This window comes from Ciconia boyciana, chromosome 1 (assembly GCF_034638445.1).
Source record: "Ciconia boyciana chromosome 1, ASM3463844v1, whole genome shotgun sequence".
Taxonomy (NCBI): Eukaryota; Metazoa; Chordata; class Aves; order Ciconiiformes; family Ciconiidae; genus Ciconia; species Ciconia boyciana.
In genome coordinates this window covers 162566150-162584177 of record NC_132934.1, presented here as the reverse complement: position 1 = coordinate 162584177, position 18028 = coordinate 162566150, and the positions used below count along the sequence as shown (strand labels likewise).

General features: G+C 38.3%; 1 protein-coding gene across 3 annotated transcripts in view; it reads right to left on the bottom strand.

Moving 5' to 3' along the window:
- ABCC4 (ATP binding cassette subfamily C member 4 (PEL blood group)) overlaps nt 1-18028 on the bottom strand; it is a 156930-nt gene that overhangs the window by 122128 nt on the left and 16774 nt on the right. For all 3 annotated transcript variants that reach the window (XM_072849980.1, XM_072849979.1, XM_072849978.1), the window contains exons 4-8: nt 17506-17730; nt 11957-12046; nt 11337-11500; nt 6320-6445; nt 3248-3497 (exon numbers count right to left, since the gene is read on the bottom strand). In XM_072849980.1, the coding sequence (XP_072706081.1) occupies nt 3248-3497; nt 6320-6445; nt 11337-11500; nt 11957-12046; nt 17506-17730 (855 nt within the window). The remainder of the gene's footprint in view (nt 1-3247; nt 3498-6319; nt 6446-11336; nt 11501-11956; nt 12047-17505; nt 17731-18028) is intronic.

The following is an 18028-nucleotide window of genomic DNA, read 5'->3' as shown; positions in this document are numbered from 1 at the left end:
ATTATATCCCAGTCAGAGAACCTTTCCTTCAAGTTGCATAAACGTGCACTTTTGTACCACAGCCACACTTCTAGCACACCTTGCCTGATGCTAGATTATAAATAGCTCAAACAGATTTAGAAATGAAAGGGGCAAATTCTAGAGAAAACTTTCAAGGGTAACAGTTACCACAATTTTAAGACAAAAACAGAAAAATTCTATCATGCTTTGAATCACAGAGCATAAAGACATAGGCTCTAGCAGACAATATTTTGAGAAAAGAAGGAAGGTCTTGATCTTAGAAGCCAAGATTAGTTAAAAAGTACTGAGCTACCAGTTTGCAGACATGAGATAGCTGCTGAAGACTTACAGAAGTCAGTAACTAAGAGGAAGCAGAAGGAGGATGCCAGGAGCCATAGGAGGGCAGGAAGAGTACTGCTAGGTGTTAACAGGCACAGAGGTACTGCCCAAGCTCCAACTGGCAGGTATCGTTTCAGAGAGCACTGAGAAGTCAAGTGTTTTAATGCAGCAGTCTGCAAACTCAATGCACATATACATATATCTCCACCAAAAGGCAAAAGTGCAAAGCCACACATGGCCTGAGCTCCCCGGCCAGGTGAGCATTGCTGAGCGCTGTTTTAGATAGGCAGGCCCAAATGGGTACGTGTGTAAAACAGAACTTGGGATAAGAGAGTGGTAGGCAGGGAAAGAAACTCCAGACACAGCCTAAATCAGTACTGGGGTGTGTGGCTTGAGAAAACACCTCCGAAGTGTGATTTGGATTTAGGGGATGGCTGAAATAACACAGCAATTACAAGCAAGGAATCGGTCTCTTGTTGTTTCTGCATTTACCAGGAATTTCTCTTCTAGCAGTAGCATTCATCCCAGGTATAAATCCTAGCTAGCCACTTAACTCAAAAATGTTACAGTATCACATATGGAAGATTTCAAATAAAACTAGTACAAATGAAGAATAAAGTTATATGGTTAACACCATGAATTTTAAAGGGGGGGGGGGGGGGAATCAACACTAGAAATAAAACTTTCAAATGCAATACATAACTAAAGCCTTAGAGACTCTTTAAGTTCTCTTAAAACATTTTTCTATTCTTTTTGTACTTAATAATATTCCATGCAGAGAAAAATAAAGTTGCTACCATCCACAGGATGCTGAGAAGCAAACATTAGCTTGAGAGATGACTGTGTCCTTGAAAGAGAAACCTCTATCTTTTGTAACCAGCTGAAACTTATTTTCTTTTCTGCGTGTCTGCCAAAATAACCCTCTGAAAAACAACCACTCACTCCATCACAAAAGAGGGAATGAACTTCAAGAAGAGATGCAGACCAGCTCTCAGATGTGTAGCTAGGGTGACGGGAAAAGAGAGCTTAGGTGAAAAACATAATAAGGAGACCACTATTCTTTTCACCACACCGTTCTTAGGTATGTATAAATGAATATGGAGGAAAGGCTACTACTTCCCATCCGACTATCATTCTTTATTGTCACCTGAAACACAGTATCTCCTGCTTCCCTCTCTCCATCTGAGCATACTTTAAGATCAATGCAGAAACCTCACTTACTCTACAAAACCTAAGAGAAAGCACTTTCTTAAATAAAAAAAGCAAAACCTATTCAGTTTTGCCCAAATATACCTAGCCATCATCTTAATCATTTTTTCTGTATTTCCTACTCTCTTCTCCTAATTCCTTTCCACTTATTTACATTTCAGTAACACATCTTTGGTCAGGCAGCATCTTGTCCTTCAGTAGCAAAATGTCCAACCTTGAAACAGTTTGGGAAATAGAAGCTAAAAAGTTGGTGATGGCATCAAGGATGCTACAGATTCATTAGGACAAATCTTTGTCCAATGAAGCTCAATTCTGGAGCTGGTTTCCAAAAATCATCCTTAAGGAATCATAAGTGTAAGGGAGTTGGAGCCACCTGTCAGAAGCAAAATCATACGACCACTAGGGTATGCTGGAAACAGAGATGAGAAAAAAAGGAACAGATCGTCACTGCCTCTGCTCAAGTGCTGTTCTCCTGGTCCTGAGGCATCTTTTTCAGCCATCCATGTCTCTCAACCTGCACAGCTTCAAAGATCCCTTGAAAGAGCACTGCCCTGCAGCTGAACACAGGGTATATGAGAGCACAGAAAAGACAGTGTGCAACATCCAGCATCCCAAGCACTTCTCTCCCCTCCCACACTTTAGTTTAAGCAATAATAATAAATGTTAATGCCTACAATATTGCTGTGGTCACGATTTTCACATATTAACCTTTTCTAAGTCAATTTGCATCAACTTTTACAAAACGCTTCTCTGAAGTGCAAAGATCACCTGTTTAATACATAGGTTTTTGTGTGGGCTTAGTACAGTTAGAAAATTTATCAACAAAAAAAATTGATTTATTATATTCAAGCACATGGAGAAGAAAATAAACCAGGAGATTTTTAGCTACTTTCATCAACAAATGGCATAGTGACGCTACGCAAAGCCATGTGATTACATCTAAAGTGTTTGTTTTCCCTATTATAGATTAGATTAATCTGGGTTTTTTGCAAAATTAAGTTCTAAAATGGCTGACATGCTTTAATTCTGTATTTTGATAACCTGACAATTTGAGATTTTTTAAGTTTTAAATTCTAAATGCATTTTGCATTTAAGTCTTTCGCTCTTGCAGTTTATGCTAAAGTATTGGTACATGCAGCAAACATGACTACATAATTCACAACACACACTAAACACAGCAAACCAAACAAAATAAAGTCCATCTGTCAGAACGTGCATTACTGATGTTCATCCTTAATGAATCTGAGTCTTCACTCCAGTATTGAAAGCAGCCACAAGACACCAGCTAGGGCTCACACCTGTCCTCCGTATCTGACAGGGTAGTGCGGTGCACATGGAATATGAATATGAATCCTACAGCTCCCATCTGCCTGCTTTGTCTTCCAACTCCCAATCCCAACATATCTGCATATCTGTACACATTTTTCTCAATACTTCAAATACTTTCCTCTTACTTCAAAAATGTCTACAACACCTCTTTGCACGTACACTTGTCTACTACATTTCAGCCTGCCCTACAGCGCATGTCATGTTTTTGCACATGCACACACAGCAACACGTTCAGATTTCAAACAAAATAGGTTGTTTCATTAAAAAACCCAAACCGCAAAACTAAAATAAGGCTACATTTGTCAGTGACATTAAAACAATGTTAGAATAAGAGAAGAAATCCACATACCATTCAAATCAATAACCATACCTTGATTCGTCGTATGCTAACCACTGCCTCAGATACTCTCTCAACAGCCGCAGGGAAGAACAGAGTTACTGTCAGTCTTACTGCACCATACAGGGACACTGCAACAAACACTCGACTTGCAGAGATAACATTGCCAAGTAGTACATATGCCATGAAAGTCATGAACACTGTTATTTTGCTTGCCACAAAGAAAGAGGCTAAGTTCAGTCCTCGAAGGTAGGAGCTTTTCATAACCATGGCAATCTCCTTCCTAAAAATGCAAAATATAAACAATCACATCAATCTCTCTCATTACAGTTGCCCTCAACAACAACAGGATGAGCAAAACCCCCCCTGAGGATTTTACTTTTATATCCTTTCTCCTCCCCTTGCACCACCCCAACTCATATGTAAAGAATTATAAAGGAAGTATGTTATACGGTAAATAACAAAAAAAATAATGTAAAAGGCTTAGAAATTGAGTGGGGAAAATTATTACATTTAATATCTTAGTAGCTATAGAAAATAATTATTTGTCAGAGACAGAAAACTAAAATACTCTTTTTTTTCTGCTTTGGTCAAACTAGTATTTTAATTCAGATTCTAATCTGCTTTGAATCTTTCTGGGTTGCATGCAAGAGCAAAGAGGAAAAAACCTCTGTATAACGGCCAAGCACCCACAAACTCCTTATCCTTCCAATATCAAAATCCAGTAGAGTTCAGTCACAAAACTCCTGATATGATCAATATGTACTCTGCAGCTGAAAAAACAGGGCAACTTCCAAAAGATCAAGAGTTCACCCATGGCCCAAGTATCTGCCATTATTCTGCTCCTCAAGCTGGATCACAGGATTTGCAGTATTTCCTTTGATCTGTCTAAAGCCTTCCCGATCTAGACCCTGCTCCTGGCTTCTTTTGCTCTAGGAATTCTGGTTCATAATTCAGAAAATACTGATCTGTGAGGCCAATTGTTCTGCCAGCCATTACCCGAGCTAAATAGCGATTGAAGTGCTGCACAGACACATAAGTCTCCCTCCAGCAACCAAAAAACTGCTGATGCATATGTTCTCAATTTCCACTTCAGTTAAATTTCAGTTTCCACTTCTAAATGACTCATCAAGTCCAGTCCTCAAAATGTTACTGCACTATCTACAATGTGGATGCCATCAGGCTTAACTTCTTATTAAAATAATAGTTTTTCTTTATCAAGAGAGCCATAACAACTTACTCCTTCCCCGTGGATTCTGATTCTATCTGCTTAAAATAATATAGAATATAAAATCCTGAAAATTCCTAATTTCTCTTCCCAAATATTCTGGCAATTCTCAGGGAAAATCTTGATCATTTTGATTACCTTCCACTTGGAACTATATACTAAGGTTAGAAACTCAAGTTATGATTATACAATTGAAGTAAATTAAGTCCTCACTTAACAGAGAGAAGGATGCAGGATGCACTACTGGAAAACTAGTTAAGCAACTTTCCCACTATACTTGCCAAATTGGCTGAACTGACAGGCTTTCAAAGAGTTTCAAAGACTTACTTTTTCAGCTTAAGGGCTCACAATCTCTGATCTCCTCCAGAGTATAGTGAAAGAACATTTGTATGTAAACTATTTGAATTGGGTCTAATTCAATTACTTCTACAATCCTGGATGAAACTCTTTTCCCACCCTCTAATAATCCTTAATAATCCTCTCACTATCTGTGGATAATCAGCAACTTCTTTGTGCTGCTCTCCATAAATATCAGATAAATTACAGCCTACCCACAGGCTGTATGTAATATACTACACTGTCTTAAGACACGGAGTTATATAAAAGGAAACTAACACGGACAGCCACAGGAAAAAAGAGTAATGGAGGAGTTCAGATGTCGTCTTAGCAACTGCCAAGACCCACTGTGGAAATACTGGGCAATAAATCACCTGGCTGAATTTAAGACTTTTAACTACAGTTTTCCACAACGCAGTTAAAGAAAAGAAAGAGAGCTCAAGACGTGTTTTGGAAGAGCTTATTTCTCTTCATCATTAAAAAGGAAGTCTCTAATCCTAATGAGGTGTTGAACTTGGAAATCTGAAGTTTAGTGATGTGAATACGCCCATGGAGGAAGCTTTCAATAAAGAAATATCCTCTCTGGCTCCATGCAAGAGAGCAAAGCTGTCAATTAATCAAGAACATTTGATCAGCATAGGATCCTATAAGTTGAAGGAGGAAAGGATTATGTGCGTGGGAAGAAACGTCTCAGGGAACATTAGCAAGTTTGCAAGCCTGCACATAGATGTAAAGGAAAAAAAAAACTTTCAAAAAAAGGAATTCCAAATAAAACAAGTTTAAAAAAAAATAATCAGAGAATCTACAGCAGGATAACAACCTTCTACTCATATGCTGGAGAGGGACATAACATGAAAATTAAATGATGAGAAATATGCACCTGAACTCCTACAGTTATCCTTTAGCACTGAATGCTCTTATATTGTTAAGTAAAAGCACAAATATCGATTGAAAAATCGAATTTATTAATAAGTTTTAATCAGATGCTGATGGACCTCTGAAATGAAATGCCTTAGCACACCAAACTCAGCTGGCCTTGCCAGCTGAACAACTAGGGAATTTCTGAGCTGCTGTCTTTCCCCACTCCACCCTTCCCAGATGGCTTGAGCAATACTTCAAAACGCAGAAAGGAAAGCAGAGTACTACCTGAGGATGCTATCATTTAGGACAGGAAGTCAGATTCCATACATTTCTCAGAAGGGAAATGTCTGCTTATTGGTTCCTTGCTACTAGTTTACAGAACAGTGAGGATGCAATCATTCAATTACAACTACCACAGTTTATTAGTTGCTGTTTTTAAACACAACCATAAAAAGAAGCATAAAAACCCCAGAATTTATATATATCGAAGGTTTTTTTTCTTTTTCTGTCCCCTTAGGATATATTTCCATTCCTTCACTCTTGCTATAGAAAGTTTTAAAAAAAAGCCAAAGAAGTTCAAGTAAACTGCATTTTAAAGCACAAAATAATGCACTTACTGACACGTAAAAAAATGGAAACAGATACAGATCGTATACCAAGCTGTATCTTTCCAGGATTACCTTCTTAAACCATTCACAAGTTCCGCAAATGATTTTTCCCAAGCATACATCTTTATTATCTTCATACCACTTATGACTTCATTCATGGTCCTGATCCTGACATCTGTTAAGGCAGCTGTCTTGCTTCTGTAAATAGCACAAAGTAAAAATTCTGAGATTCTCAAAAGAAGAGAGACTATTTACGATCACATAACATACTCATATTAATGAAGTTTGTGCTTTTACTTGTAAAGAGGATTCATATAATTGCAATTGCATTAAAAGTTCTTCCTAAAACAGTATCTTAAAGCTGACACATAGCAGACAGACTTGGTATGTGTTGTGGTTTAACCCCAGTTGATAACTAAGCACCACAGAGCCGCTCACTCACCCTCCCCTGCCAGTGGGATAGGGGAGAGAATCGGGAGGGGATGGGGGGGGGTGGGGGGGGGGGAAGTAAAACCCATGTGTTGAGATAAAGACAGTTTAATAGGACAGAAGAGGAAGAGAAAATAATGATGATAATAAAAGCATTGTGCATCACTTGTTTTGTACATTCAATTGCTCACCACCCACCAACCGACGCCAGCCAGTCCCCGAGCAGTGATCGCTGCCCCCTGGCCAACCCGCCCCCCCAGTTTCTATACTGAGCATGATGCCATATGGTATGGAATAGCCCTTTGGCCAGTTGGGGTCAGCTGTCCTGGCTGTGCCCCCTCCCAGCTTCTTGTGCACCCGGCAGAGCGTGGGAAGCTGAAAAGTCCTTGACCAGTGTAAGCACTACTTAGCAACAACTAAACATCAGTGTGTTACCAACATTATTCTCATCCTAAATCCAAAACACAGCACTATACCAGCTACCAGGAAGAAAATTAACTCTGAGCCAAAACCAGGCCAGTATGTCTGTATTCCTGGTACTTCCTATTCTCAGGGAACTGTGAGTTGATTCAATGTTCAGAATTATATGTCAGCTTGCACAAATACATGGCATTCCTTAAACAACATATTTGTGTAAAAAAAAAACCCTCAAAATAAAAAAAATTACAAATATTAAATTTAGAACTAAACAAAAATCAGAAAATGACTTTTAAAAATGATTTTGAAATGCCAAAATAACAACCCTTCTCGTAAGGCTCTTTTGATGTTGTTAAAGAAAATGGCCTCCACTTTTGTCTTTTTAAGATTAACTCTAGTTGAAGCAAAGATTACTTAGTAACAGTACATGAGCTATAATTTAGGATAGCTAATCTGGATATGGTTTTGTTTAATAAGTATTATTTAAGCATTAATTGTAATTAACACTAAAGTAAATATATCTATTTTAGTCCCACATTATGTTTGCACTGATGAACAAACTGGGAAAATATATATAATTAAATAATAAAGTCACAGTTTTAATTAGGAAAAAAGCATTGAAAGTTAGAAGCCATGTAATGAATGCATAAACCATGCTAATAAAACTTATTACAATTCTGAATTCATTCATGTAGACAAACATACTTTGCACACAGTGAGCTATGGTAGGTCTTATTTTTATAAAAAATACCTTTTCCTGATAAATTACTTATTTTTGTATATACCAATGAAAGTTAAGATTCAGAGATCATATTTAAAAGAAAAAAGCCATGAAAGAAGCTGCCTTTTTTTTTTTTAAATATGATCTCTGATCTCTTTTAAATATGATCTCTGCTAGAATGGGTGGCTGGGTTTTGTCAGCTTAACCTGCCCCCTGTAAGATTTCTCTGATGCTCTGGAAGAAATAGCCATGTTTAAAGCACTTAAGTAGAAATAATTCCAGGTGCCTGCTCACCATTTTAAAAAAACTTCTCAGCACCAGCATTCCATAAGTGTTGGGATGGCTGAAGCAGGGTATTAAGAAATATTTATACAAGAAAACTGACAAAGGAAATGTAGGAACTTGGCCCTAATACAATCAAGGCTTCTTATTAAGACTGAGGAAGATAGCTTAGCCTAAACCAACTGTATTGACATGGAATGAGATTATCTTTGCTAAGTCCTCTTTTCCTTTTCCAAAACGAAACAGTAAAAGAAAAATAATTCCTCAAAGAACGTTAGAGTTCATCTTCTTCCCCATACACACACCACCACTGCAAAAGGCAAAATTTAGCATGTGTTGTTCATGTCTCTGCAGCAGCAAACTACAATTCTCACCTGCAATCTTTTGAAAGTCACCTTTCAGACCTAACTTCCAGGCTTGGGCTCCAGATAACAGAAGGTTGAAGATGATTCAAAATAATAAAGCTAACAGAGGTTTCTTTTTTAAATGGTGTGAATCAAAAAGGCTATAGTTCTCATAAACCAATTTTTCAGTTTTCCCGCTGAAATGTTATCATAGTAACTAACCATCCTCTTTCAAATTGCTTTAAAATGTTCAAGAGAGTGGTGGTGGGGTATTTTTCTTGGTGTGTTGTTTTTGGGGTTTTGTTTGTTTGTTTGTTTTTAAGTTACACTCCTCTACATTGCAAAAAGCCTATTTTGTACATACATACCAGAAGCCACAGTCTCAGAGGTATTATATAATGATTTAAAGTACATAGACTTCCAGTGCACTGATGGCAGTTTACAGAGGAGTAAGGCGTGTCCCCAGTTTTAAAAATACTAAGTTAACTTAATATGTTTAAAGTGAAACTTAAATATTTAAGTTATTAAGTTAATATTAATATCTGCATTAACATGCCGATCAGGATGACTGGGAAACACATACTCACATAACATGCTTAAGAGCACAATAGGAAAGGACCTGAAAATTCTTCAAGTGTCTGAGAAGTCCCCTCTATGATACTAATAACCATTCCAAATTAAGCAAGCTGCAGAATTTCTTTTTGCTTTCATGAGGCATATTTGGTGAGTTTTAATCATGTCTGACACAACAGTTCCACATAGTTTTTCTCTTAAAAGAAATGAAAAGGGCTTTAAATGCAAATATTACAGTTGCATGGCTAAGCAGTGAAAGGGTTGAGCTCTTGTGAATAAATATATATAAAATGGTCTTCAGTCCAATAATTGAACTATTTCTCAAATAATATATTAGGTCATCTGTATCTTGTAAAAATTCTAGTACTTCTGCAGGTAAAAGCAATACTGCATAATACAGTGTATACCATTCCACAGGATACTGAGTCCGTTTCTGCAAACTCCTACAGCACTGAAGCTAATGCCTGCATCATAAACTGGTGCACATATATGTGTTCACAAGACTGGGTCACAAGTACAACGATGAATAATAGCATAAATTAGCTGCCACACTGAGCGTGCCTGTATTTTAGCAAAAGCTTTAATCCTTAAATTACTTCTTCATAGGCTGATCTCCTTAAATCCATGCAGATTCCCAGCAACTGCCATGTGAACACACTCATCATCACGCAGCTGGAATCCATTTCAGTTTTGCCATTAACTCCTTCTGTTCACTAGACATTTCTATTCACAAAGATCCGTGCATACATAGACAAGCAAAAGTTTTCTGGTTAACAAATTCTCTCCCTTGCACTGCATCCAAACAAGTGGCTGTTAGTGAATGGGGGGAAAACCCAAACAACATTACATTGCCACTGATTAACTTTTAAAATACATACCTTCGAGAAGAGATTTTTGTCACCTTGTTGTCTGACCCTGGACAAGTCCCTTAATCTCTTTGTGCCTCAGTTTCCCATCTGTAAAATGGGGATAATAATGCTTACCACCATGGATAAGGCACCAGTTAAGTGCTAAGTATTTTAACTATTGACTCAAAGCTCAAAATCTCAAAAACTTAAAACCTGAAAAACCCAACAGTGAAGTAGCTTGATACTTATGCACGCATGCATATTACACATGCAGTGAAAATGAACTTGTAAGAACATATTGGAAGTGTTCTACAAACAGGTTTTATCATAAAAAAACCTAAGAATTTGACTGAGAACACTGAATGGCTCATTATTTGAGAAATAGCACATGAGCATAATAACTGAAGACTATCACAGTGGTTACAAATGGAAGGAAGTCTATGAGTTGGTCTCATTTTTTAATTCTCAGCTCTCTCTTCATGCCTAGCCATGCAATGGCAATGCCAGTCTCAATACCTCTGGAAAATTTGTCTAAAATACAACTTGAAAACAACAGTAACTCACTAAAAAAAGTTTTACTTATCCAAAGAGCTAGAAGGAACCCATTCACCCTGAATACAAATGCAACAAAGATGCATAACACTACTAAGCACATGCATACACAGTAAAGGAACACAAAAATATTCCCATTTGGTTGCAAAAGTGATTTATAAACTCATGATGTAAGAAGAGGATGATTAATTACAAAAGAAAAAGAAAGCTAGGAAGCAAGGACATTGAAGATAATTCAATATTCCCCTTGAGGCAAGTCTTTTTTTTAGGGGGAAGTCACAGAAAAACAAATTAAATTTGTCTGATAATGGAAAATTACTGCAAACTCATTTTATGTCTCCACAGTCTAGAACCTTACAGTTAGAAACCCCATAGCTGGCATCAAAACCACCATCATGTTTTTCTTCCTTTCTCTCTCAGTTCCTTCCCCTTTTTCCTCTTTGTATCTTTGTCTTGGAGGAGAGCGAGCAAGGTCTTTGAACACAAAACCTTCAGAGCTTTCTGCTGCAACTCCTGTATCACCCCAGTAAGTCAAACTTACGGCAGGACTGACAGTATTGCCTTTGCAGTAACCACTCCCTAAGCATCAATGCAGGAAGGCAAAGCTCAAGGAGTTACACAATTCTATGCCAAGATCTACAGCAAGGTAGCTACAGAAGTAGCCCAACTCTTTTAATATATTGGACAACTAATGAGTAGCAGATATTTTCAGCATGTCTGGAAGACAGACCACTTCAAGTCCCTAAATAGGAATTCAGAAATCTCACATTAGCAACTATGAAAAACATTGGCAAAGATAGAAGACAATGCAAAAAACCTCACCAGACAGAAGCTGATCTCAGAGCAGTACTCCACCTCCATTCAGTATGCACATTTTAAAATCCAGGACAGAAAATACCTACAACCAGCACGTGTGACCTTACCTTAGGGAAGAAAAAAGCCTCCCAATGCAGGTCTGGACAGGAAGAAGAATAATCAGAACTGCCATTCCTGCAAGACATGATGGGCCTATCTCCATCCAGAGAAGTACTGTTACTGCTACAGCTTGAATTGGTCCAGCCCAGAGGAAGTGCAAGAAAATCGTTACCTAGGCAAATAGTTAAGAAACAAATATTAGCTTTTGGTCTTAGCTAAAAAATTAAACCCTAACAACACAACGTTGAGGAAGCACTTTTGCCTGCGGCTGGTACTGAGGCATCCAGTGAGAATTCTGCACCAGATTCAGAGACCTAAATGTACACGGAGGTGTCTCACCTCCAGAAAGTAAGCATTGATTGTGTAAAGATAAGCACACTGATTTTGTTTTATCTACATGCACCAACATTTCTCTGAGCTTAGGAAAACAGCAGGAAAATATTTAAGGGGGGAAAAAGTACGGTTTCCTCCTACATTTTAAGAGATTATTTCTCTTCCTATGATGTTCGAGAAACAACTAGAAGACATGTTCATAAGAAACACTTAATCACCAGTTGTAAATAAAAACTTCTTAACTCAAACCCCAAAATTTCTTCAGCCCCTTGGAAAGATCTGTAATACTTCTTACCTGATCAAATTTGTTCACATCATTTGACAGAAGATTCACTATTTGACCAGTGGTAGTTTTTGCCATAGCTACATTACTGAGACGAAGTGCCTACAAAAGTCAGAACAGTCTCAAATTGTCACAGCTTACAGAGCACAGTACACTTATACACAGAAGACTCAATACACAAATACAATATCAGGGCAAAAGCTGAAAGCACGTCTCAGCTTTTGCCTGAGAATATCTGGGCATAGTTCAAGAACCTTAGATAATATGTGGGTTAGGTTAAATATTCTGAAGAAAGTCCTGAAGAAGAGAGTATTAAAAAAAAGTCTAGGGAAGTACTGCAAGAACAAAAGTGTCATAACTATCTTCACATCTGAAGTCATTAAAAATAGGAAAATACCAACATAGTAAGTTATTAAAACTAAACAAAAGAGCCTTTAACTTTTCATTTGCGTTGCTCTCCCCCACATTATGAGCATCTGTTCAAAACAGAAACAGAAAACTCCACTTGAAGACCAAATTAAAATCAGGACAATGTTTGGCCAATTGAAAGAATTCTGTTTTGAATGAGATTCCTGACAGAAGACAAAAACCCCAAGTTATTCATTTTACACTTTCAGTTCTTGCTAATACTGCAAACTGTGCTTTCTGTCTTTGCAAATCAAAGTTAATATCCCTTTACAAATTAATAAATATTTCCCTTGTTAATAACTCTTGTAAAATCATAAGATTTCTGAATTATATTAAAAGAAGTTTAGCACATGCTATGAAAAGTAACAAGAATAAATATCAAATATTTTTATAGGTTAATAAATAACCTAATCAGTAGAAAATAGTATGTGATTATAAAATACCCCAAAAAAATTCACATCTGGAAACATGCAGTCTGAACATTAGTGCAAAGATCCAAACTGAAATAGCTCAAAGATGCAGATAACAGACTCTGCTTCCTACTACACCTGCTAGAAGGAAAACACAGTTTGCAGCACAAGTAAAAAAAATATACAAAACATGTTACACGTTTTCCTGTAACAGGAATAGTTCACGCCTCAAAAACTCTTTGCATTTTTAGGCAGTGCACATCTACTTCTCCCTCTCCAAACAGTTGCTATTAGGATTGCTTTTTGATCAATAATCTAACCTGAAAAGCACTAATTGTTTCAAAAATACTATTCCACTATTTTAAATCAGGTGCAAGAACATCAGACATCAAAGTACTATTCAAAGCATCATTTCGAATGAAGTGCCTTACATTTCTTGCACCTCACTGTGGGGTTACAAAGGTATTAATCACAGAGGGAATCCCAACCCTAACTTTGTTGACAGCAGCAGGCAGAAACATTTAAAACTCCACTAAGAAATTCCTCTCATATTCCAATAATAAATCTAGGATACTGGGTATACGAGAGACGAGATTTAATTATTTGAGAAAATCATCGCTTCATTCCCTGTCTTAAGCCATTTGTCTCTCATATGCCTGAAATCCCACGTTTCTATCATATTTACTCCACACCACAGATGAGGGTTGATAAGCTCCTACAAAAGCTGTCAGATATCCATAGACCATAATAGTAGGAGTTCAAGTGATGTGTGTTTGAAGATGTTGCCCACCAGGGTGTACTTACAGCACCTTACTGTACTCCTTTACAAGGCTGCTACTTACTGCTACTTACACCTGCTACTTACTCCTTTACAAGGCAGACATAGCTGCTATCTGATGTCCACCTGAGCCACCCAGGAGAACACTGCACCGCCGTCTTGCTAGTGGCCCACAGCCTGGGTACCTCAGACCCATCACCTGAGTCACCTTTCTGACCTCTTCCTAGCTATTTCAGACACAGGCAGCAAAACCAGTTTCAAAATGTACTATCCCAGTTCACTGTGACCAAGACAGCCTCAGGAGGAACCATGCAAGCATCTGAGCCAAAAGTGGGGTGATTGTCTGTGACTGATTTGTCTTCTCAGGGAAGAGACAAACGTTTCCAATGTCAGTGGTAATGCAATTTTGGTCTTTTCTTCCCTTCCTGCTTCAAAACTACTTTTGAAGTAGCACTGGGATTTGATTTTTTTTATTTTTTATTTTTTTTAAAGTGAAATAAGCCTTAGATTTTCCTGGCTGAATGGACCTGTCTAGACTGCAAAGTATACAGAAGGAAATGGAAACATTGGACACAAAGCAGCAGTTTTATTTATGTAATCGACTTCTACCAAAAAGTCCCATTTCGGTACTTTTCCTTTCACTATACAAGCTGCTATGAAGAAAATTAACTCTATCCCAGCCAAAGCCAATATACTGTGGCTTTAAATACTGCTTTGACTGTAATAGTTATAAATTCACTCTGAAGGTAAGAAATACTACTGAAGATTATCTAGAGCCACACGCCTTTTTAAAAACCAACCGTAGTTTGAATTTACATTTTATTTTACATCTGCCAATTATCTGTCTGTTTTCAGCACAAAGATCTGCTTGATTTTCTGTCTAAAAACTTTCCCTACAGATGTATTTCCCAGCAAGCACACTTTCTCAAGGAAAATAGGTTTTAATCATATGAACTAATGAGAGCAGTTTGTACACTTGATGTCTTGGATTAAACTTTTTTTTTCCCCAGATGTAATTGCACAGGCCAGATTACAATTCTTTAACCATTATATGCCTTCTGTACTCCCATCTTATTGTTTTAATCTCTCCCTGCCCCAAATAGTTAATTCAAAAGCACACTAACAAGGGATAACTGAACATAGAAAGGAATAATATAACTGTTCAGTCAAATAACTCCCAACACCTTTTTGGCTGCTTTCTGTGTCAACCAACTACTCCACAGCTTAAACTGCTTTAGTGTTTATTCTGAACCTCAAAGAACTTCTAAAAGTTAAGTCTTCAAAAAAAAAAAAAAATTAGCCTCCCATAAGTAACCTTTGGTTTTAAAACATGAGATTGTGTTTGGAGTCCTGAGACAGATTCCATTTTCATTTTTGTTACAAGCTCCCTGTGTGCATCACTAATACTTCTTACTGATCACAAAACATCTTGGAGTTTGCATACAGGCTTTTTGCAAATGAGATTTTAACTTTCCAGGAAATGAAAAAGGGTCTAAAACTTAAGAATTATGAGCATTTGAAGTTCTCTATTAAGGATGCTCTCTCATCCAACCCACTCATTCTTGCAAATCCAAGTTTTTATTTACTATAGCAATTAACGAACAGTGCAAAAGTGTTGGTAAATTAGCATCCAGTTTCTCTTTCAAAAGCATATATGAGGATAAAGAGAAAGTATGACCTATCTATAAGCCTCAGATAGTGAAGACAAATGATTAGAAAGGTTTATCAATGTTCTGCTGTGACCTCAGCCTTCACCCTCAGGAGTAAACATTTATGAGATGACGGGAGATTAATTTTCCATTTAATCACATCTCTAGAAATAAGGGTGCACATTATGAACATTTCTTTTCCAAGCTTCTAAGCTAATATCAACACAGCAACAAACAACATCACTATATACATATTTCATGAATTTCAAACTGTGTTATGATAATCAGTTTAGTAAATTAATACCTTAGAGAGATGTTTATGTACAAGAAAGCAGTGTGCCATGTTAGAGCCGAGTTCCCAGAGGATAATTTCCAAGGTATCAGAAGAGGGAGGAGAATAAATATGTGCATGAAAAGCAATCAACACTTACAATGGGGCCATTTTTACTCTCCTCACTTTACTGCTTTGCCCAAAACCTTCACATGACCTATACCAGTAGTACAAGCGCTTGCCTTAAGTGGATGGTACCTATGTTTAATCGTTAAAATAACATGGATTTCTTTACATTCTAAATAAAGTTCACAGTCCTGATCCTCCAATTAAACTTCTTTGCTGTGGTAAGAACTGGCAGGTCACTATACTAGCAGCACTAAAGCTAGAAAGATAGGGTGTTTTCCCTTCCAGCACCCCCAGCAGGGACTTCCTGCTTGGAAGCAGAGATGGGCTCAATGGTCTGGGTATTGCCAACAGCTTCAGAAGAGGGAAGCAGACATTTACAACCAGGTTGCTCACTCCCCAGAGCACACCATGGCCAGCTTTTCATCCTGGATGTCACTCAACTCCTTCCTGTAGATAATATCCATAATTTCTCTTGTTCCACTTTCCATCTGAGAGCAGCCTTGGCTCCATCTGTAGTTGAGCACAGCTATTTCTTGATCAGAACACACAGACAGCAAAGAAACCACAGCTTACTGAACGTACATCCCTTCTCCCGCTTCACTGGCTTTAATGAAGGACTCCAGTACTCCCACAGTAAAACCAGTAACTGATACTAAAAAATGGCTCTACCCTACCTTTAGGATTCAGCTTGATTCTGAACCGCCTCTCCTCTGCCTACTCCTCTCTTTCTTCTCCTCCCAAGTAGGAGGGATGCTAAATGGACCTGCCTGTGGAGATCCCGAGCATCCCCGCCAGCCTGGAGGGGCAGCAGCAGTACCGCAGGACTGCCGCCTCTCCCAGAACTAACCCCATGGGCACCCCGAGAAAGGGGGGCAGCCTCTCTGACCCGCAAAGGAGGAAACCCACTAGTCTTACAGCACTACTGGAATAAAATATAAATAAATCCCACCATTAACCACAACAGGGCTGGGGGGGGGGGTGGAATTGGACAGTGAAGCAATTCCCAGGCAACTGAGAGTGCTGAAGCAGGTGGTGACAGCCAAGCATAAATGTCCTCCCCGTGGATGAAACTGCGGGGCTGAGTAACTGCCAGCGTCCCCTGGGAGCTCTGCCCCTCTCTGTATGCTGACAGCCTCTTACCACTCCAGCACACGACCCTTCCACCAGCAATGCAGGGGCTCCCCTCCAACAGCACGAGCAGGTGAAAATCAGCAGCTCCTCCTAGGCTTTAGGGTTTTTTAATTCACCACCTTCACTAGGAGGACTGAAGCTGTCATTCAGACACCGTATTACCAAAGAGAAAGCAAAAGCGCATATATACATTTAAGGTGGTGAAAGGTCTGGAGCACAAGTCTTATGAGGAGCAGCTGAGGGAACTGGGGTTGTTCAGCCTGGAGAAAAGGAGGCTGAGGGGAGACCTCATCGCTCTCTACAACTACCTGAAAGGAGGTTGTAGAGAGGTGGGGGTCGGTCTCTTCTCCCAGGCAACAAGTGATAGGACTCCCAGGCAACAAGTGAGAGGAAATGGCCTCAAGTTGCTCCAGGGGAGGTTTAGATCAGATATTAGGAAAAATTTCTTCACCAAAAGGGTGATCAAGCCCTGGAACAGGCTGCCCAGGGAAGTGGTTGAGTCACCATCCCTGGAGGTATTTAAAAGACGTGTAGACGTGGCACAGTGGCGGACTTGGCAGTGTTAGGTTTACGGTTGGACTTGATGACCTTAAAGGTCTTTTCCAACCTAAATGCTTCTGTGATTCTATGATAAGGTCTGACACATATCAGCATGCACTACATTTCTACAAATGAGTAACTTCAATGGAATTGCAAGCATGAACATAACAAATAACTGTATTTTTAAACTGCTCTAATGAAATAGCTGTCAAGTGCCAAATATATCTGTAAACAGGTTTGCTTACCTTCCGATAAATCATATGGCACATAGCTACCCTCAGCTTCATGCCAGCCCGCTGTACATGATAGAAGTATAAGTGGTGCATTATAGCTAGAATAAGCGTGCACACAGACAGAGCAGCTGCGTAGCAATATGCAAAATTCAAAGCTACCTCATCTGAGGAATCATAGTTTTCAAAATAATTAATAATTTTGCCCAAAAATATTGGCTGAATTATTTTGAGGGTTTCCTGAAAAAAAAAAAGGGAAAAAAGTATTAACAATTTCATATCATACCGTACTACTCAAGTTTGTAACTGGGCAAACAAGAGCCAAGTCACATCCTCTATTATTTTGTCCTTATTGTGCTCTAAAATGTCAAGCCAATTTTTATCAACACATAATCCGAAATAAATATATTCCACATTAAAATTTAGCTGAATCTTTAAAAAGAACTCTCTCAATCACCAATAAAAACTTTGATATTATAAAAATTGCATTAATATGTACTACACTTCCATTTTTAAGGATGACAGTGTTTCCTTTACA